This window comes from Idiotropiscis lumnitzeri, chromosome 1, assembly GCF_059441095.1.
Source record: "Idiotropiscis lumnitzeri isolate Australia: NSW breed Sydney's pygmy pipehorse chromosome 1, RoL_Ilum_1.0, whole genome shotgun sequence".
In the NCBI taxonomy this organism is placed as follows: Eukaryota; Metazoa; Chordata; class Actinopteri; order Syngnathiformes; family Syngnathidae; genus Idiotropiscis; species Idiotropiscis lumnitzeri.
The window spans coordinates 814873-834636 of NC_142391.1; the positions used below are offsets into that span (position 1 = coordinate 814873).

Sequence of the window (19764 nt, forward strand, 5' to 3'; positions counted from 1 at the left end):
TGTGAAAGGAAGTGTGTGGCCCAAACTCGGGTGAGTGTAAGCGGAGTGTGAGAGTGTTTTGGGGTCTGCCAGATTGTTCGGGACAAATGTCTGTTTGTGTGTGTGCATGCAATCCAAACAACACACTAAAGGCATGAGTTTTTTACTTTAATTTTCTTTTTTATACATATATTTAAACGAGTACCAGCGTGTGGCATTCATCTCATCTGGGCTGCACCAGCAGACCGGCTTTGGCAGCCAGCGCCTCGTTCTGCTGGATGTGGTACTCCTGGAAGCGCATGGAGATCCGCTGTGTCATCTTCAGATACTTTTGGAGACATGACTCAGAACAGCTCGACTGGGGACCGACAACATGGACAAGATGATTTCGGAGACAAATCACGTGACAAGGTCTAAGCCGGCCACTACCTCCTCGGGCCGAACCTCCCGGCTGGTGAAGTCCTTAACGCAGTCCATGAAGCAGTTCTCCGTAAGTTTGTTGTACGTCCCGAGGAACTCTTTGAACTGAAATGCGAAAAGGACGTTAGCATCAACAACAAAAAACTCGTTTCTGTCAAACACGAGGTGTTCTGTTCGTTGACCTGTTTGATTTGGTCCGACTCGGAAACCTGAACTGCCATGATGGACGACTTGAGACGCAGTGAGACCTCTTGTTCTCACGAACTACAAAAGAAGACGTTTTTTATTTTCACCCGTTTTCCAATGGTGACTGGTACAAGTTTTAAAAAATGCAATAGTGTATTATAGTCAAATGGTTTACTTGTCGACTTGAGTAATGACAAATTACATGAAACAAGCTTTTCGTCTAACGGAGCTAAGCTAGCTAATTCTATTTAGCTTGCTTTTTAAGTAGGTACAGATGTTAAATTTAAATCATGTCCTCTAAAAATAATAAAACGACGGGGAAGTTATGTATCCACGCTTTCGGGAACGCCACGACGTCCCGCTCCTCACCTGCTGCAGTTTTCCGTAAAATGCTTCAAGCGGACTTAAGGACGACAAACGGACCGGAAGTGTACGTCAAAGTCCCTCAATAGTGTTAAAAACAAATGAAACACTTGGGAAGACGTAATGGAGTTGATAATTTGGTTAATATTTATGTGAAAGATTTTCTTTCCATGTAACCAACAGAGTCAGAATGTACAAAACACCAAAGTTGTCATTTTTCGCCAAACGGCTAATAGTGTGCAACACGAAAAGATTATCCGAGTCCTACAATTGTAACACTCCAAAGCTCCGCTTTTAAATGTCACTGTGTGTAGGAATGAATCATTGTCAACATTTACTCAAATATATATATATATATATATATATATATATATATATATATATATAAATATCAAATGTTTTAAACTTGTCAAAATATATCACACATTCGAAGTCAACCCTTGTGTTACATTTGGGAATTCGTTTTTGGTCATCGATGCTGATGACGTTTGACATCCTTCTCCGAGAAGCGGAAGCCGGAAGTACATTTGGTAGCAACACCGCGCTTGTCCACTTCGGACACTTTCGCACTTTTTTCGTCACTTCATCCCCACTTTTGCTTTTACCTCACCTCGCCGCTTAAAAATTCAGCTAGCCACATTTTTCGAAGCAAGTGTGATTTTACAAAGTTTATTGCCGTACCACAGCTGAGTCTCGATGCACTTTCAGCGGGAACTTTAAAGACGGTCTAGCGGAAGTTAGCTGCGTCGTATCTCGAGTCTCGACTTCGCGATGAGCTCGTTGTCGTCACGCGTGGACGTGACCCGGACTCGATTCTCGGCCAGGACCAGTACCGACGCCGGACTGACTTCCGGTCCGGTCCGTTTGACGATCCAGAAAGTGAGCCCCGGACGCAAATCACACACAGGAGGAGCTCCTCGTCGGACGCTGACTGGCTCGCAACCCGGTGAGTGTGACGTCACAGGAGGTCCATCGGGATGTAGTGTTGTGTCATTCGCGAACAATTCGTTCAAAAAGAATGGACCTTTTCAGTGAACGAATCACTTTAGGAAGTGATCCGTTCTTTTCTAAGTTCATTTGATCTCGCCTACGCACACGTTGTCAATCTTCGCGAACAGCCAATCAGCAGCCAATGTCAGATGTAAACGTGATTTACTGGACATCCTGCCAATCCGTGACGTCATTTCCCCTTCGCCAACGATTCAGTGAGTGAACGAGAACTCCATGTAGAACATCAGTTTAGTCAGTGCACGATGTTTTGTTGTGAATGATTCACGATTCGCCAAAGAAGGAACCACTCAGCAACAGCACTCATTTCGTGCTCGCGGGGACAAGCTTTCATTGGCATCGGTTTCTGCAAGCTAACGGCTAATGCTAAGTCCATCCAAGTACCGGGAGCAAGCGGCAAGCGCATGAAAACAAATGAGAGCGAATGACAAACTTACAGTCTCTCGCAGATCGTGATGAGGCGCCCCGGTCTGCAGCAGCTGGAGATGACGTTGTTATAGGGGACAACTTCATTTCAAAACATTTATTCCAATACATTTTAAATAGCATATATAAATAGCACTTCAATATTATTATCCTCTCTGTCTACTGCAACTAAAAGTGGTGCAATCATCAAAATGCTTTTTACCATTAAATTGTACTTTTATGTCAAAACTTGTTTGGTGCTCGAGTGTTTATTTGTTAAATTCTCGTTTTTAATTCAGCGCAACAAAACGTTGAACAACCAGACATGCAGTCATCCGCTTCATTTGACAGCCTGCACTTTGTAACGCGTGAAAAAAAGAACACGCCGGGCGTGTGACGGCCGTGTGTTATTGTCCTTCAAAATAACAATTGTTTATATATGTAGGAATAGTGTCTACTGCGATTACTGTTGTTAGTATTTAATCACCATTATTACAATCATGATTATAATGATGCTGGTTTTAAATTTTACATCACAACTTATTTTGGAGTGTTTTAGTCTGTGTTTTTTATGTTTTGGTTCGTTTGTTGGGAAGTCCAGTGCATTATCACCGAACAAGAATACGACTATTTGCCTGCCGTGATGATAGTACATGAAAGTCAACGCATAGCTAGAGGGCAAATTCCCACCGAGCGACGCGTTTAATGTGGAGAAGGTGAGCTGTGTGCACCTGGACGATGAAGTTTATTTGCGTTCAATCAACCTAATTCAACCACCAGACGTGTAGTCAAATGGGAGGTGAACGATTCTTTCCAACAAATCTTTCTGATGAACTGATTCTAATGATTCAGTTCACTTCAAAGAACTGTTTTGCCCATCAGTACCAGGAGGCGCTGTCGGCGCTCTGAGCGGAAGTATCTCTTTCTCTTCAAAATAAAGGTTCAGGTTAAAAGGACTCACGCTGCGGCTGTTAGTTTTCAAAAATAAAGGTTCATGTCAAAGCAACCTTTAATTGTCTCTTTTTCCTGTAGGCTGTAATGTTTGATTTTATTTGTTTTTATTATCCTGTAGCGCCTGTTAGAGGGCAACAGGTCGAAGAGTTGTGAGCTGGGGTGAGTATTGTCCTTGATGAGCTTGAATGTTCGATTTGAATGTGTTGAATGCCGAGCTGTAGTCCACAAAGAGCATCCTGGCTAACGTAATCTGCGATATTGAAAAATCCGCGTGATTGTCGAGCAAGCCACACGTCACGCATCGCCTTCTCACATCATTTGCTACCGTGGCAACACAGATGGAAACTTTTGGATCTTCCACTGTAATTCATTCCTTGTACATATATTGAAAAGTGTGCTATTTAAAGTGAAAGGGACTATTGTGAAATTAATTGCTAACGTTGATTTTCCTCGTTGCAGGTCGTGACCTCCTGACCTCCCATTTTGAGGCCGGGTCTCGAGGGGTCATTCTGGCGGCTCTCAAGCAGCGGTGAGCACCGTCGTCATTTTTGCTTGTTGCGCTGATCTTGTTTCACATGATGCTATTTTGCTCAGCTCTCATAGTGCCCCCCAGAGGCGGGAGGTGAAAGTTCAGCTTTTAGAACCTCCGCCGAGCCCACGCAGTGCGGCCGGTACACACAAGGGGGCGCAGTTGCCGTCTACCAACCTTGGAGACGACTTAAGTGGAAGCAAAGAGGTCAATGCTGCAGCTCGAATTGGCCAGGTACACATCACGTGACCAACGTGGAACAACAAATGAAACGTGTGTGTGTGTTCTCATGTGTGTGCATGTATTTGCGTCCATCTGAGTGCGTGTGTTTGTATATCACTAAGTATGTATGTGTGCATGAAGGTTATTTTAGTTAACCAAAATGAACAAAATTAACTCCAATTTGGGGGAAAAATGTCTAACCAAATAAAATAAAAACAAAAATGCTTTTAGGGAAACAAAAACAACCAGAAACTACATTTTAAGTACAATTATTTGACATAAACCTGAATGTAATTGTGGTGATTTTCATCTTTGGCCATCAATTTAATACACGAGCCTTTGGGGTGATTTGAAATGTGTTTATTTCAATATTACTGCACTGCCATTCGCCGGAAGAAGAGAAGGTCGAACAGTCATCTGGGAGTTGTCATCCTCTTAATGTGAGCCGCGTGGAAGCGATGTCATCGGTCAATTAAAAAAAAAAGAAAAAGCCAGCAGATGACATCGCTATGAGACGAGTTACCGTTTGGCCCTTTGGCTCGTATGGCTCACCTTGCGCTTGACTCTGAGCTCAACCTAAAACGCAAGGCTAGGTAAAAAGTGCTTTGTTTTTTTTTCTCTTTTATTTATGAAAAAAAAAAAGTGAAACAATCCCCAAATTAAAATGCTGTACATTTGGATTTAATACTCAGGAAGAATCGACTTCCGAAGTTGCCAACTTTGCAAGCAAGGCATCCTAACTTTATTGAATTAGGACGCCCGCACGTGACTTTCCAAGCCGCTTCTTGTCATTCAAATTCTGTGGACTGTTCAAGGGTATTAACACATTTTTGGAATGTTGAATTTGGACAACATGAAACTTAGTATTGTGTTTTTCTAATCTTGTTAAACACCATTTAAAAAAAAAATTAAAACTGTTTTGAAAAAAATAAAATAAATAAAAACTAACAATGCCACCTTTAAAACTAATTATATAAACAAAAAAAAAACTCAGAACCAAATAAAAAATGAACTATAATTAAAATTCCCAAACTATTTCAACCTTGGTGTGCAAGTGTGTTGTGTGCATAGTTGTGTGTGCGCATGCATGTCTTGTCTTTATCAGTATGTGTGTGTGTGTGTGTGTGTGTGAGAGACTGTTTGCTCGTGTTTGCGTGTTTGGGCATGTCTTTGTCAGTGTGTGCGGGTTTGTGCATACCAGTGGTAACGTGTGTGTTTGTGTGTGTGTGTCTATGTGAATAGGACCACATGGAAGTTGGTGTGTGTCAGCAAGTGCACACCATTGACAGGTACACGCACACACCGACATGTCGCTGTGCATGTGGAAACGCCGCACGGCATGACTGAAGTTGTCACTTGTTGACCGTGTGTGCTCTCGCAGCGAGGGCCGGGCCGGCGGGTGGCGTCCGAGCGGGACCGAGGCGCTGCGCAATCGCCATTTGGAGCTTCAGGTGAGCGAAGCGCTGGGCGGTTCCACTTGGCTGCTCGTCGCCTTCATCGTCGCTCTCGTCACAGAATCAGCCGTTGCAGTCGGCTCTCAACATGGTTACACGCTACACGCCCTCTGACCCGGCACCGCCTGCCGACGCTGCTGGTACGCACCGCGCATCCAAACAACGTTGTCCTTGTGTTGCCTGCACTGACCAGCAGGCGGCAGTGTTGTCTATCAGATGACTCGTGTTTGTGTTACCATGAAAACAGACACCAGACAGGCGTCCTTTTCGCTTAGTGGGACGACTGGTTGTCATGGAAACAAGGCTGCTGCTATTTTTAACCTTTCAACAGCTCGATGCTGGGTTGGCGGAGGGTGAGAGGGGTTCTTTGATTACCCCCCCCCCCCCCAAACGAACATTATTGTACTAATGTTTGCTGATGTGTTGTTTTGAATTAGTGGCCGATATCAACCTGTCAGCAAAGACCTGTGTGGAGACTGACTTGGTTACCATGGCAACACACGTCGACCAAACCAGGTGTGTGCATGTATTCTGTGTGTAGGTGTGTTTTGTCCTCTGAAGGGCATTCACGTCTGATTATGAGTTCAGCATTTGCCAATTTGCATACACGTCTCCTCAGCAACACGTCAAAATTTTTTCCATTGTGTGCATGCGTGTGTTTTGTATGTGCGTCTGATCTCCCCACAATTCATCCTGTTGGCGTTAACCCCCTCGTGACGAGATACACGCGCACACACAGTTGTCACGAAGATGGCTGATGTGTGTTTGTATTTGCGGTTTGTGTATGTTTTGGGTGTGCGTGCACTTGTGTTGACACACACGCTTGTCTGTGCGTACGGCGCAGATTCACCTTTGACGTGTTTGGTATTTTGGTGACATTAACCCGCTCGTGATTTGTTTCTCTCTCGCTCGCTCTCTGTGTCTCTCTGTCGCTCATAAAATGCTTTGTCTGCATGTGTCAGTCAGGATGGGGGAGTGATGTCACGACTAGCAAGTGCCATGCCAAGCGGTTGAGGGGGTGGGGGTGGGGGTGGGGGGCTTATGGGGGAGGGGGGTCTTTGTCTGTGAGTGTGCCTCAGTGCGACACAGCAAAGCCCCGCCCTCTTCCCCTCTGCAGCAGCCTGGTGAAAGAAAAAAAAAAAAAAAAAGAATTTCTCCCGCACTCTGCGTTCTCGCCTCACATTTTCTGCGTGCGCTCGGTGGAGGCAGCAGGGAGGCAGGCGGCCCAAGGACCGGTCATGTCCTCCCCCCCGCAGCCGGCGACGGCGTTGGCGCGCAGACAGTCCTGTTACCTCTGCGACCTGCCCCGCATGTCCTGGGCCATGATCTGGGACTTCAGCGAGCCCGTGTGCCGCGGCTGCGTCAACTACGAGGGCGCAGATCGGATCGAGTTCGCCATCGAGACCGCTCGGCACCAGAGGCGGACTCACGGCCTCCAGGACCCCAAAAGCGGGAAGGAGATAGTCAGCCAGCATGCGGCGGACGGACCAGGAAAGTCCCAGCAGCACTCTTTGGACCGGTACCCAGCGCTCGATGCGGATACCCGGGTCAGGTCGGACTACCAAGGCAGGCTGCCCAACAGGCTCGGGGGCCCGAATGGGTTCAAAACAGACGACGGACCGCCCGAGCTGAACCCTCAAAGCCCGAATTCCAGGAGCAGGGCTCACGGGGGTCTGGTGTCCGGCCCGGGATTTGTTAACGTGCCGCCCAACCTGCTGCCCCAGACACTGCTGAATGGACCGGGCGCACAGGGCACGGTGAGCAGAACGGTACCGCAGGGCATCATGCTGGGCCCCGTGTGTCTGAGCGAGCCTGCCGCAAAGCGACCGTCGTCTGTGTCGGGTATGGACCAGGACCGGGAGATGAAAGACAAGCAGAGGAACGCAGAGACGCTGAGTGAGCTGAGCGAAAGCCTTCGCAACCGACAGGAGGACTGGGTCAACCGGCCCAAGATGGTTCGAAACACCCTCATCACTCTGTCCGGGTGCACCCCCTTTGAGGTCCGCTTCAAGAAGGACCACGGCCTGGTGGGCCGCGTATTCGCCTTTGACGCGGTGTCCAAACCCGGTGCTGACTACGAGCTGAAGATCTTCATTGAGTACCCGAGCGGTTCTGGTAACGTGTTTTCCAGCGCCTCGGGGGTGGCCAAGCAGATGTACCAAGACTGCATGAAGGACTCGGGCCGAGGTCTGTCCTCCGGGTTCAAGTACCTGGAGTACGAGAAGAAGCGCGGTTCCGGTGACTGGCGGTTGCTCGGTGATTTGTTACCAGAACCGCTGCGGGTCTTCAAGGACTGCGTGGGGGGGGACATGCTGCCCCAGCCGTACATGGACGGCACCTACCCGCTGCTGGCCACCTCCCTGCTGTCCTCCGCCCGAGCCCAGGCCCCGAGCGGGTCCAGAGGCGGCCCCAGGAAGAGGAAGGCCTCCCCGGAACCGGATTCGGCCGAGAGCGGCCCGAAGCTGATGGAGGAGCACCACCGGCAGTGGATTGCTAACCAGGCCGAAGCCCTCAAACTGTCCTACGGCAGCAACATCCCCGGACGCTCCACCCCGCCCGAGTCCACAGAGTCCCCCGTGGCCGCACTCGTGTCTTCGGCTGACACTGTCAGGCGCGCGGCGTCCCCCAATAAGGACGGAGACTCCGTCCACTCTAGCAGCGGGCCCGCTTCCCCCGTGGGCGGCCAGAGGGGGCTCTCCTCGCGCAGCGGAGAACCGGCCGGCAGCAGTGCCGAGACGAGCAACGCGGCCGCCGGTGGACCTCTGTGCTGTACACTTTGTCACGAGCGCCTGGAGGACACTCACTTCGTCCAATGTCCGTCCGCCGCCCACCACAAGTTCTGCTTCCCGTGCTCCCGAGACAGCATCAAGGCTCAGGGAGCTGCCGCCGAGGTGTACTGCCCCAGCGGGGATACGTGCCCCCTGGTGGGCTCCAGCGTGCCCTGGGCCTTCATGCAGGGCGAGATCGCCACCATCCTGGCGGGTGATGTCAAGGTCAAGAAGGAGCGGGACCCTTGAGGACGCAACCTTTCTGCGGAGAAAGCTTTGGACCTGGTCCTGCCTCCAATCGCAGAAAATGTCCAGCAAGTCACGCTTCTTGAGGAGCTTTTGTAAAACTGCCTCTAGATTACACAAGATGGCGCCAAAGCAATATTTTTATTTCTTTATTTTTTGGAATTGCCCAGGCTTTGACCTTGGCATAAAACCGTTGACTACGCTTGGATTTAGTCAAATAAGGGAAGAAAGTTTCATCGTATCAAATTTAAATCCGCAAGTAGCCAATCCCGAATATGGCTGGCGTCGGGACGATTTTCCGATTTGTTGCGAAATGCTTTCTATCGGTCGGTCGGGAACATGTTGCAAATGGCTGGCTGTCTTTGATGATGTCATATTTTACCCCGTTTTTTTTTTTTTGTTTCCTCTTTCGTGGTGGTTTTGGAGCCATCTGACGCCAGCGGGGCTAAGGATCGAGAATCGTCACCCAAAGAAAAAAAAGTCAGCCTAATCGTCTCAGCCTTTCAAACCTTAAGTCTCATGACCTAAGTGAGTCTAATGACGTTCATTTTAAAGATAGGGTATGCGGCGCCTCCACAAAACCGTCAAATTTGGATTTCTGGGAATCACTTGACTTCTAGCCGTTTTACAGCGTGTGTGCGACACATCAGTGAAGCATCCGCAGCTCGCAATTCGTTCATATTCAGCTCAGCAATAATGTGCGAGCGGAATCGGCAACTCCCCCCGGACAACCCAGGCTAAACTTCGCTCCTCCTTGACGAACAAAAATCCTCGGAGCTGCAGCGCAGTCCAGACTGCAAATCCTGCTTTTGGCTTTTGGTGGCATCTTGTGGCATCTTCGGGCATTACAGAAAGACCCCAGAAAAAAAACAAATCGGTCGAGTGGATTTGTGCAAGTTCGCTGAACGTAACAAAATAAGTGTGTGGAATTTCTTGTCAGGTGAGCACGGATGACGTTTTGGGCGCTCGCGACGACGGCAGCTGCCAGCGTCGCGCATAAACACCAACTTGTTATTTTTATAGTCTCCTTCAGCGGGTCGGACTTTTCTGTTGAGCTTGTGAGCGGCATTTTTACACCTTTTCTACATGTTGACGTCTGATTGTGTTCCCGTGGTGACATGTTGTAAATGTGCCTTGGCGCTGTGTGTCAATAAAGTTCACGTCCATCAACGATGTCGTTTTTCTGCGCTGCGATTGACGACCGAGCGGCATTTGCTTTTTTCCGCTCGTCTGCACCAATTCTCTCCTCCGCCAGCATCCCCTGCTGCCGTTGCCACCGGCGACCACGGCAGATGTGTTGCCTAGCAACACTGCCTTTCTGCAGCTTGCGGCAGCCATTTTATCTGCCCCTGACCCGCATTCATGTCCTGTGATCTCGGCAACCCTTAATAGGACGATTTTAGTTTCTAGTTGTAATTTTAACAAAGTCAAACCAGATGTGTTGTGTGATTTTTTTTTTTTTTTTAATTTTATTATTTTTTTTTTTTTTAAATAATTGTTTATTGACATTTGTGTTTACCCTCATATCCCGCAGCGAGGAGCGACGGACCAGAGTTGTTTCCGTGGCAACCCAAGCCAACGACGGTCCAGCGGTGCCGGCCAATGAGGCGGTGAGAGAGGCGGGGCCAACGTGGACTCGGGTGAGGATGCTGCTTGAGACGTCATGTGATTATTATTTCCAAACGTTGCTAGTTGCCTTGAGAAAAGCTCACAAACATTCTCATCAGTCATGACGGCTCGCTTAACAGCACGATTCCACGAGGGGGGGGGGGGCTTTGGTTTTTTTTCATGACCTTGAGGACCGAAAGCATGTCATCGTACTACACAGAGACCAGAATCGTTTTGTCCGCCGCACCTCAGCCAGTTTGCAGGCGTCGCTATGAAGGATGTACGCATTCCTTGTGGCTTTTGGGGGAACGTGTGTGTCGGGGACCGGCTGCAGCGTTACGACAAAGTCAGGGCTCCACTCTAGCGACTCATTTGAACGAATAACTTCCACTTTCAACTAACTCATTCGCCACATAACTCGTGACATTGGCCGCATGTTGAACGCAGAGTGAACCCGTGCTGCCGTCCATGTTGGAGGAGGCCCGCCAGTTTCTCCGCCGGCTTCAGCGGCAGAAGAAAGTTCTGGACCACAACCTGGAGTCTGTGGAGCGAGCTTGCACCGGAGAGGTTCTGCAAAGCCAGCTGGAGGCTCTGGCAACGAACAGGTAGCCGCTGACTGACGTGGCATTGGCTGGACGGGTGTACGGCGACCCCAAAAAGTCGCCGGGACCCAGAAAGTCAGGCACGTCCATTTTTCTCAAAATCAGCCCACCGGCATCAATTTCACGGACAAACGCAAATTTAAGCGGATACTTCTTTCATGAAGTCGCACATGATAACGTCTCACGGACCCACGTCAGGAATTGAGCGTCAAGTCAACCATTTTGGTTTGAAAGAGCCATTTTGCACTCAATGGTGCTCCTTGGAAAGTTTAGAAAGGATTTTACCCCTGACGCCAGTTTTACCGATGGACGCAATTTGAGGTGGACGGGCAAATCTCGTAACAGCACGCACAAAAAAGTCTCAGCAAGCCGTGCCCCAAATTGAAGGTCGGCGTTTGAGGCGGCCATTTTGGGTGCATTTCGGAGCTTGTGCACGGCCAAAATCCCTCCCGACGTCCTAGTGGAAGCTTTTTAGCCGACGCCATCTAATGTCAGATGTCAATCAGCCTTTCCAAGACTCTTGAAAAGGAAAAGGTGAAATGGACCAGTGTTGCTCATCAAAAGCAACAACGGCATCTCAAATGAATGAAAAAAAAAAAAAAATAGGTTCGGAAGGTGACGATATCAAATTTGGGCTGCTGCCATGACAACATGGATGCCAGATTTGGTGCGGGTTGTCCCAGTGGCGGTTGCCGATGTACTCCAACGCTCAAGGGGGCGCTCGTGTGTTGCTGTGTTGTGTCGTGCGACTTTGGCAGCGAATCGAGTGAGCAGGCTCGCATCAAGAGGACGGTGGACGCGTGGATACACCTCATCAGCGCCGACGTGCAAGTAAGCCCCGCCCTCGTGCAAGCCCCTCCCATTTTGGACACGCTCGTTTGATTGATTCGCTTTTTGGTGCACGATTGTTGCAATTCTTCTATATTGGAAGGGGTAAATAAAATAACGACATTTGGAAACGGACAAGGTTATTGGAGTTGATGGAAATGAACAGAAGAACTTCAAGTAAAGGTGAAAAAGCATCTTCATGAACAAAGCAAAATAGAACAATTCAAACAAACTGCAATTCTAGAGAAATTGTCCTTGGTGGTCATCTTTGTCAAAGTTATTCGAGTTAAAGAAAACTAAAACTAAAAACAAAGCTACAATTGAAGATGTTTTCATTTCAAAATACAAAAATCGAGAAATGTCGCTTACACGTCACAAACAAGTCTTCATTTGAGGTGCTAGTGAATTTTTGGGCTATTGCTTCAAGTAGCTGCAAAAGAAAGAAAGTCAAACTTTGATGCCAAAAGTTCAACTACAAGGAAGCATTTCGGAAAGATGAAGAAAAAGAACAATTTGAAATTGTTTTGTCCAAACGCCCGATCGCAATTGCTGAGGAATCTCCCAATTTTCTTTCACGGTGAAGCAGAAGAAAAACATTTGCGTGTACTTTGGAAAGCAATGATCAGACGTTTTTGCCTCGTCGGAAATGTTCTGGACCCAAAAAAAACATTCGTGGTTCATTTATTTTTCTGCAATTTCGACACTGTCGCGTCCAAATAATGTCCCGGTTTTTGAAGCGAGGGATGGATACGGAAAAACATTTATACCTATTTTTATATCGGATTCATCTGCAAAATAATTCAAAATCGGTGTTAGTTGCAGCCGTGTTTTATTTTTTTTTACGAAAGCGACCTCTTCTGCGCTGCGCAGGCCCGTATGGAGGACGAGGCGGCGCCGAGCCGCTCGCTGAACGCGCTCAGAGGAGCACGAAGGAAGAGGACGCCGGCGGGAAGAGGACTCAGAAGCCAAGCGGCCGCGCCGGCACGGGTACTTTGTCCCGTCCTCGTGCCGATTGGTCAGTTGTGGCCACGCCCCCCGTGACGTGTGCTCGCTGCCGCAGGAGCAGCGGCGTGGGCCTGCCCACGACGAGTCGTACCTGACGCATCTGTACGGGAGAGCGCTGCCGGACGTCAAGAGGTCGAGCTGGATGGCGCCGCCCATCAACAGCAAGCCACGCCCACATGCAGCGCACGCCGTGAAAGGTCAGATGTGTTTGGAGCACTTTGGCACATCCACACTTGACAAAAACGACACGCAGCTTCATATTATTTGGAGCCCGACCGCTAGACGATACGATCCAATCGACGTGCGTTTCGCGGCAGCTGGAGCGGTCACAAAGCGCATTCCAGATGGCGTCAGAGACATTAGTAGCGCACAAAGCGAAAGACAAACACAAAGGCTAGATGCCAGAAGGAGAGCGGAACAGCGACAGCCTCGCGTTGAGTCGAAAGCCAAAGGAGAAAAAAAGCCAGTTTTAAATGTGGACAGAGAGGGGGCGGGGCTTGCCTAACATTCAAGGGAGGGCAAGGAGAACTCTCAGGTGCACAGCGAAGGGAGGCTAAGATTGAGGTGATGTCATCCGTTTTCCGACGAGCGGCGGCATGAATTTTTAATCATCTGATCAACTCTACACAAAATATAACGAATCGAGTAACAAGGAGTTGAGGAGCATCAATTGGACAAAAGTAGCGCGCCGCCTTGCTTTCAGGATTTCTAAACCTTTTGGGGTTTGGGCATCATTTGCTATTTTGCAAACTCTGCATTTGGTTACCATGACTGACAGTTGCGCTCACTTGGGTTGTGTTTGGTTTCTTTTTTGTTTTGTTTTTCTCTGACCGAAAACAGCAGGAGTGTTGGCGCTACTAACGCTGACCTAAAGCACTTTTGATCAGGCGTGAGCAATTACCGAGACCGGCCGGATCTCAAGGCCGCCGATACTCCTGCGACTTTCTTCTAATCAGGAACGAGACACAAAGAATAGAAAAGTGCCATTCAGTTTATGCAAATTGAAATCCATTTTCTTTCTTTTTTCTTCCTTTTGAATCGGAAAAATTATATTAGCATCTATGCATTTTCAATGTTATCAATATGTTTGGGAGAAAACAATACAAAGCTAAGGAATTTAAAAAGTCCTCCTGGTCGTGAGGATTTTGGCCACGCCTCCTGCCCTCCGTCAAGGGAGGGAGCGATCGCAATTTGTCCATCCAAAGTTTTTTGTAAATGTGTCGCTCATAACGACAAAATAATAAGAGGAGCGACCGAGCCCAAACCGCACGTGGACGTCTCTGCTTGGGCCCACTTCAACCTCGCAAAACAATTTTTCGCCTTCCCATGTCCGATAGGGAAAGAGCTTTTTCCGACATGTGGCTCTGCGTTCCCACAAGCTTTTTTACTCGCTTCGTGTTTTGTAGCTTCTGATATATTACATTTGAATCCAGCTTCACATTCCTTTTTTTTTTTTTTTCCACCACGGCCACTCGGGGCGACTCATTCGAAAATGTCGCATCCGCTCCGGCGGCCACACTCGGCCGTGCTGTCGGCCTCGTCGCTGACGCTTTGGTCCATTTTCTGCTCTGCATATCCTCACCAGCTTGCTGGATGTTTTCAAAGTCCAACTCTGAAATTTCACCAAGGCGGCCGTGATGCTCGCTATCCGACGTTGACGCTCCCAAAGCGGCGGCGCGCCCGACGCCTACTGAGACTCGACGAAACTTTGGCGTCGCGAAACTACAACCAGTCGCCACCGGAGTTCGTGTGCGCATTCTTTGTCTTGTCCGCTTCCGCCAGTGTAATTTCTGTAATCTTTCTGTCATTGTTGGTGTCACCCTTTCTCAGGCGCCAAAATGAAATCCTCCCAGCCTCGTCCACTCCCCTCAGCACCCGCTCAGCGCCAATCCTCCCACCTGACCTCTGTGGAGCCCACAGACCTCCCTGTGGCTCCTGCCAAGGTCCCCCCCGCCCCGATGGCCATCCCACTCGGTCAGTAGCTCATTTTACGGTACGGAATTCGACCCGAAAACGTTTCAATATTGTCCCATTGCACCCGAAGCGCATCCAAGGATAGGCCCCTCCCCCAGGCAGCAAGGGACTGTGACCTCACTTCCTGTCGCGTTGTCACCTCTGGAGCTTGCTGCGCCGGAGCCCCCCACGCTGCAACCCCTCGCAGCAAACCCTCCTGCCCCGGATGCTCCCTCCAGACCAAGTCCGGAGGAGTTGGGGCGTGCGTCGCCAGATGAAAGATTTGATGTGAGTATGCCGAGGTGCGTTGTTCCAGAAATTCACATTGGGTTGTCATCAGACAAAAAAGTTGTTCATCACTACCAGGCCTGCACGATATGCCGTTTGAACATTGCGATGTGCGCATGCGCAGTAGTCACATGGCAGGACGTGCGATGTTTCTTTAGTTTTTTGGAAGACATCAAAGCAGCACGCTACACTATGCTCTACATTGTAGCGACGACGCAGCTAATTCGTCCAAACGGCATCGACAATTCACGAATGCAAGAACTTCTCACGGGGCGAAAGTGAAACTGAAACTCAACGGCGTCACGAAAGAAAATGATCGGCACGCTCGACGAAAGGTATCAAATGCCGTGGCGCACGTATTTCTCTCAAGTGGCGGTCCCAGCAAAGCAAAGTCTTCCCAAACAGACCTTTTTGAGTCATCCGGTGATACATTTTTTCTCGTTTCAATATCGCAATGTACATCGCAGCCTCCCCAAAAATCGCAATGTCCGTTTTGTGCAGCCCTAATCACTAAAGGAAGGCTGGGAATGTTCAAAATGACGATGATCACGTCAACATTGCAGACTTCCTGGGACTTTTGGAGGCAAACATTTTTCTATTGTTTTTTTTTTTTCTTTCTTTGTGGGTCTACTCACGATCGAGGGGCCTACCAAACGCGGTGTTGCTAAGTCAAAGTGGCTCGGTCCGGGATGTGTGGATAAGAGTTGGAAACGAGCCCAAAATGGCCTCTTGGAAACCTTCCTGTCTTTTCTGACATCCTAGACTTTGAGACTTCCTTCATCTTGTTGCGAGCTAAAAGCGGACTCGCCCGTGTGGCAAGAGCAAGAGCAAGCGGAGTCGGTGGCTGCCGTCGAAGCGCACCCCGCTCCATCGATCGCCGTGGAAACGGCCGAGGGAAAGAGCGAGGAAGAAGGCAGCGGTTTGCCCGAAACGCAATTCCTGTCCGTTGCTGACGTGGTACCGACGGCGAGCATTTGTTAACCGACATCGACCAGATGCCTGATGTGACCTCGATCCGTGACGAGATGTTGTCATTCCGCACGCAGGAGGCCGTTGCGGGGGAGGAGTCGAATGTGGGCGAGGAAGCGGTCCACTTGGATGGAGCTCCGTCTCCTCCGCCACTCGTCTACCAGGGTCCGGTCTTCCCCCCCGAGAACCGCAATGCGATCCCTCTCCACCCTCAGAGCTCTGCGCCAAACCTGGATGACAACATGCTCGAGCGAATGGTGACATGGTGAGACGCCGTGTGATCTGGCCTCACGTGGTCTGTCCTGGTTCCATGTGGTCTGGTTCTTATTGCCCCGCGTTCAGGTTGGAGCAGCAGCTGATGGCAAGAATGATCTCCGAGCAGTACCCGGCCCCTATCCCCGACCAGAATGACCAGTCTGATGCGGAGGAGCGGACGCTCACCTCGGACATTGGTGAGCGCCGACCCCGGCGAACGACTGGAATCAGATGCTTACGATGAGCTGGATGTTGAAAGTTGTGTTGTGTTTGCGCGCTGCAGTGGAGGCAGCCGGTGGAGGAGGTCTACAGTTCTTTGTGGACGCCGGCGTTCAAGTGGACTCGCCTTTAGTCAAGGAACTGGTTAATGAAGTCTTGTCTGAGATGGTGGACCAGGTGCTGGCACCGAGAGAGGCTCCAAATCCTGGGCCAGGGGGAGCTCTTGCCCTCCAGGAGAAAAGGAGTCCTGTGGTTCCTGTGGTCGTGACACCTCTACCAACCCCTCTTCAGAGTCCCGTTCCATCCATCAGGGACCCCCTCCCGCTCTCCACGCCGCCTCCATCTGAAGCAACCAGCTTGATCGACGATTCCCCGCAAGCACTCATCGCAGCCCCCCCAGGTTGGACAGTCTTAGCATTAGCAGCATTAGCGCTCTGGGCTAATCGTGATAAAGTTTAAATATTATATAGTGGTGCCTTGAGATATGAGTTGAATCACTCTCGTAACTCACAATCATGCCATTAATCCATTTTGATCACGAAGGAGAAGTAGCAAGTCATGACATCATTGAATCGAGTGTAAAGGATCAAACAGATTTTGCTCCATTTTTGGCGCCAATTCAATTGACGTTGATGCTGCTCTTTCTGGTGCGCGGGTCTTGGCCACCAGGGGGCAGTGTAACAGACGTCAGTCATACTTGGGGCAGGTCAAAACTTGTCTGTGAGCTGCAGTAATATTTGCCATCAGCTGAACGGCGGCTCATATCTTGTAAAGCACTTAAGTTGGGTCGCTCGTATCTCGAGGCGCCACCGCTTTGTCATTTGGGAGTCAAAAATGAGCCAATGATACCCAACGCAGTCTGGATACCGGAAACCTGGAATTAATTGTGCTGAGCTCGTTTTCTCCACTGACTCCACAGAGCCCGTTACCACGCCCACGCCCACGCCCAGCCCCCAACCGACCCCCCCTGCGGAAATTCCCCCTTGCGTCCATCAAGTCCCGAACGTGCCGTCCTCGGCGGCATCGGACGAGGAGGAGGACCATTGGGACACGCGCTCACGATCACTTGAAGTGCCTGAAGAAGAAGCAGCAGCAGCCGTTCCCTCGCCCCCATGTGCCTCCTCCCGCGTAGACGCTCGTCAGGCCGATCCGGAGCCGTCCTCGAGTCCTTCTGATGACACCGCCAGCAGCAGCAGCAGCAGCACAGTGACAGGAAGCGATGCGGGAATCAAACTGGTCTCGGAAGGAGAGCTGTTGATCAGCTTCAACCAGGCGGAAGCCATGACAGGTCCGCACGCACGCACACGCACGCACACCCTCTGACGCAAGCCACCGCAATACTTCACTGTCACCAAAATCAATCATTTCTTTCTTCAGAGGTGGTCAGTTCCTCAAGTTCTCTTCAAGATGTGGTGAGAAACACCCTGCACCTCCTGGTTTTTCTTTTTTTTTTTTTTTTAACTTCATGTCTGTTTTTGATCACTTCCTGTCTCCCTTTCTGCTCTTCCTGTTTGGCTCCTTGATCACTTCCTGTTCCTTTTCTAGGACCTTGACCCCCCCAGTGAAGGACAGGTCAAAGTGCACCTGATTGACATGGCGGACCCGCTCCAAGGAGAGAGATCACGGGTACACACATGCGCGCACGAGCACGAGCGTTCACTTCATCAGACGCTTTGAAATTTAGTGGTCGCTTTAAGTCCATATTCAGTCCCGCTTGTTCATTTTGACCACATGAATCAACCTCATGCTGTTTTTATTTCATCAAGTTTGAGTTAACTATAAATCCAGCATTTTAGTCCAAGAAAACATCATTTTATCAGTCTCGTTTTAGTCTGCAAAAAAATGTTCAGGACATTGAACATCCGCAGAGTTCATGAAAATGCAGGTTCAACTTGTTTTGCATTATGCGTACTTTTTTTTTTTAATTTGATCTCGATTGAATCGCTTCAGTTGGTTTTGTTTTTCTTGTGTGTGTCGCTGCCCAGGTGATTTGTGTTAGTTTGCATCTCATACTTTGATCCTCTGTTACTGAACTTGCAATCCCTCCGAAACCTGACAAGTGTCACGGATCTCGGTGAGCATCAATTCAACTTCACACGCGATGATATCGACAAGTGGCGATTAGCGTTCGGTGCTGCTACAAGCTAGCAAATTAGCCAGCATGGGTTGAACATTGTTGGAGTTTCAATGTTAAGTTACAAACAACCACCAGCAAACTTTTTGTTCACTTCCCACGACACGTCTCATGAGCTTTGTCGCGTTTCCGAGCTGGCCGCATTCCTCCCCTTCAACTAAAACAGTGCTTCTCAAATCGTTTAATGCACACACACACCTGAGCATTCCCTCTGACCGGCTGTGTTTTTCAGCGCAGGAGGAGGAGGAGCTAAGCTCGGGGGAGATGACACATTCGATCACGCCTCAACTTGATCGAGACGTCATTCACTCTGAAGGTGTGACATCATCACAATCTCAACATCGAGGCCATGACAATAACAATGACGTCATTATTCCACAGATGCCATCTGGGAGGCGGCCAATGAGAGCGTTGACTTTGACCTGACTCCCGTGGCCAGTCAGACTCCGACCTCTGACCTCCAAAGTGAACCGTCTCAGGTCTCACGGACGCACACACTTTTATTTTCTGACGCTTGGTACGAGTAAGGCCAGTGTCTTTGTCCTCTGCCGTCAATTTCTCCTACGACCGCTAGGAGGCATCATGTCAGCACATACTTCATTGCGTGAGCTCATTCGTGTTCCACCACACTGCCTTCTTTTAACACTTGCTGTGTCAGCACTTCGATAAAGAGGCTCCTGTTTATACTGTGTGTGAGTGTGCGCGCGCGCGTGTTGACTGAACTCGTGCTTAGTGGGCTTATTGATTTATGCTGCCCCCTGTTGGCCATAGTGGAGAACTATATATCCAGTCCCTGTTCCAGTGCTTCTCAAATAGTGGGGCGTCCAGAACAGCCCGGATGCTTCTTTTCCTCTTTTCCCCTGAGGACACAACGGCTGCAATTCCCCTCCCCAAAAACTTGAAAGACCACAAAACAGCTTTCCACTTTGTCTTAAATGAGCTCGATGCGTGAGGCTAACGCGTTGTGAGAAAGCGAACTTCAAAATGAACTTTTGTGTAATAAAGAAAACATGGACAACGATGCCTAAGTAGGCTTTTATTTTGAAGTTGTTCCCGGCTGTGCGTGGCGGATGTCTTGACTCCCTTCTTGGCTTTGTAGCGCCATCACAATACCAGCATAACGAAATCATGTTTCACGACCATGAGGTATTAAAATAATTTGCAGCGCAGATAGTCATAAAAGGGGTAGGAAAAGAGATTATTTACAATGACGTCAAAAATAACTGCCGCTCACAAAGCAAGGATGATGACGAATCTTAAAAGTCTTATCACTACAAAATGGCATAATTAATATAGTCTTGTTTTTTGCTCTCATGTTGCAAAGTCGCAGGAATATGACGTTTAGCTGGCTCGCTTACAGCTGCCCGAG

At 49.2% G+C, this 19764-nt stretch overlaps 3 protein-coding genes across 11 annotated transcripts; 2 read left to right on the plus strand and 1 right to left on the minus strand.

Moving 5' to 3' along the window:
* Nucleotides 1-134: 134 nt before the first annotated feature.
* timm9 (translocase of inner mitochondrial membrane 9 homolog) lies at nucleotides 135-1976 on the minus strand. Of its 3 annotated transcripts, none has more exons than XM_088308572.1 (4): nucleotides 1630-1976; nucleotides 582-663; nucleotides 409-504; nucleotides 135-337 (listed from the first exon to the last, which is right to left on the minus strand). In XM_088308572.1, the coding sequence occupies exons 2-4, from the start codon at nucleotides 618-620 to the stop codon at nucleotides 203-205; spliced, it is 270 nt and encodes an 89-aa protein (XP_088164698.1). In that variant the 5' UTR covers nucleotides 621-663; nucleotides 1630-1976; the 3' UTR covers nucleotides 135-202. The 3 variants fall into 3 exon arrangements, with proteins under 3 accessions (XP_088164698.1, XP_088164690.1, XP_088164708.1); XM_088308564.1 differs by lacking the exon at nucleotides 1630-1976 and adding an exon at nucleotides 955-1217; XM_088308582.1 differs by lacking the exon at nucleotides 1630-1976 and adding an exon at nucleotides 761-946.
* Nucleotides 1375-19418, plus strand: kiaa0586 (KIAA0586 ortholog). 7 transcript variants are annotated; one of them, XM_088308485.1, is made up of 23 exons: nucleotides 1375-1894; nucleotides 3775-3844; nucleotides 3910-4078; nucleotides 5309-5355; nucleotides 5448-5517; nucleotides 5582-5660; nucleotides 5958-6036; nucleotides 10069-10174; nucleotides 10590-10747; nucleotides 11503-11575; nucleotides 12443-12559; nucleotides 12633-12774; nucleotides 14408-14551; nucleotides 14622-14818; nucleotides 15581-15775; nucleotides 15865-16052; nucleotides 16130-16239; nucleotides 16326-16661; nucleotides 17181-17549; nucleotides 17639-17673; nucleotides 17807-17887; nucleotides 18633-18711; nucleotides 18777-19418. In XM_088308485.1, the coding sequence occupies exons 1-23, from the start codon at nucleotides 1720-1722 to the stop codon at nucleotides 18920-18922; spliced, it is 3165 nt and encodes a 1054-aa protein (XP_088164611.1). In that variant the 5' UTR covers nucleotides 1375-1719; the 3' UTR covers nucleotides 18923-19418. The 7 variants fall into 7 exon arrangements, with proteins under 7 accessions (XP_088164611.1, XP_088164620.1, XP_088164629.1 ...); XM_088308494.1 differs by having other exon boundaries at nucleotides 12639-12774; XM_088308503.1 differs by having other exon boundaries at nucleotides 3919-4078.
* irf2bpl (interferon regulatory factor 2 binding protein-like) lies at nucleotides 6675-9704 on the plus strand. Its single transcript, XM_088308552.1, has one exon. The coding sequence runs from the start codon at nucleotides 6759-6761 to the stop codon at nucleotides 8535-8537; it is 1779 nt and encodes a 592-aa protein (XP_088164678.1). The 5' UTR covers nucleotides 6675-6758; the 3' UTR covers nucleotides 8538-9704.
* Nucleotides 19419-19764: the final 346 nt, after the last annotated feature.

Excerpts from the sequence above, each read along its gene's own strand:
- timm9 (XM_088308572.1), bottom strand. The coding sequence starts at position 620 with ATGGCAGTTCAGGTTTCCGAGTCGGACCAAATCAAACAG. Across the intron at positions 505-581 it reads AGTCGGACCAAATCAAACAG|TTCAAAGAGTTCCTCGGGAC; the intron begins GTCAACGAACAG and ends TTCGCATTTCAG. Across the intron at positions 338-408 it reads GGGAGGTTCGGCCCGAGGAG|TCGAGCTGTTCTGAGTCATG; the intron begins GTAGTGGCCGGC and ends GTCGGTCCCCAG.
- kiaa0586 (XM_088308485.1), top strand. The coding sequence starts at position 1,720 with ATGAGCTCGTTGTCGTCACGCGTGGACGTGACCCGGACTCGATTCTCG. Across the intron at positions 3,845-3,909 it reads CTGGCGGCTCTCAAGCAGCG|CTCTCATAGTGCCCCCCAGA; the intron begins GTGAGCACCGTC and ends TATTTTGCTCAG. Across the intron at positions 14,819-15,580 it reads CGCCAGATGAAAGATTTGAT|ACTTTGAGACTTCCTTCATC; the intron begins GTGAGTATGCCG and ends CTGACATCCTAG.
- irf2bpl (XM_088308552.1), top strand. The coding sequence starts at position 6,759 with ATGTCCTCCCCCCCGCAGCCGGCGACGGCGTTGGCGCGCAGACAGTCC.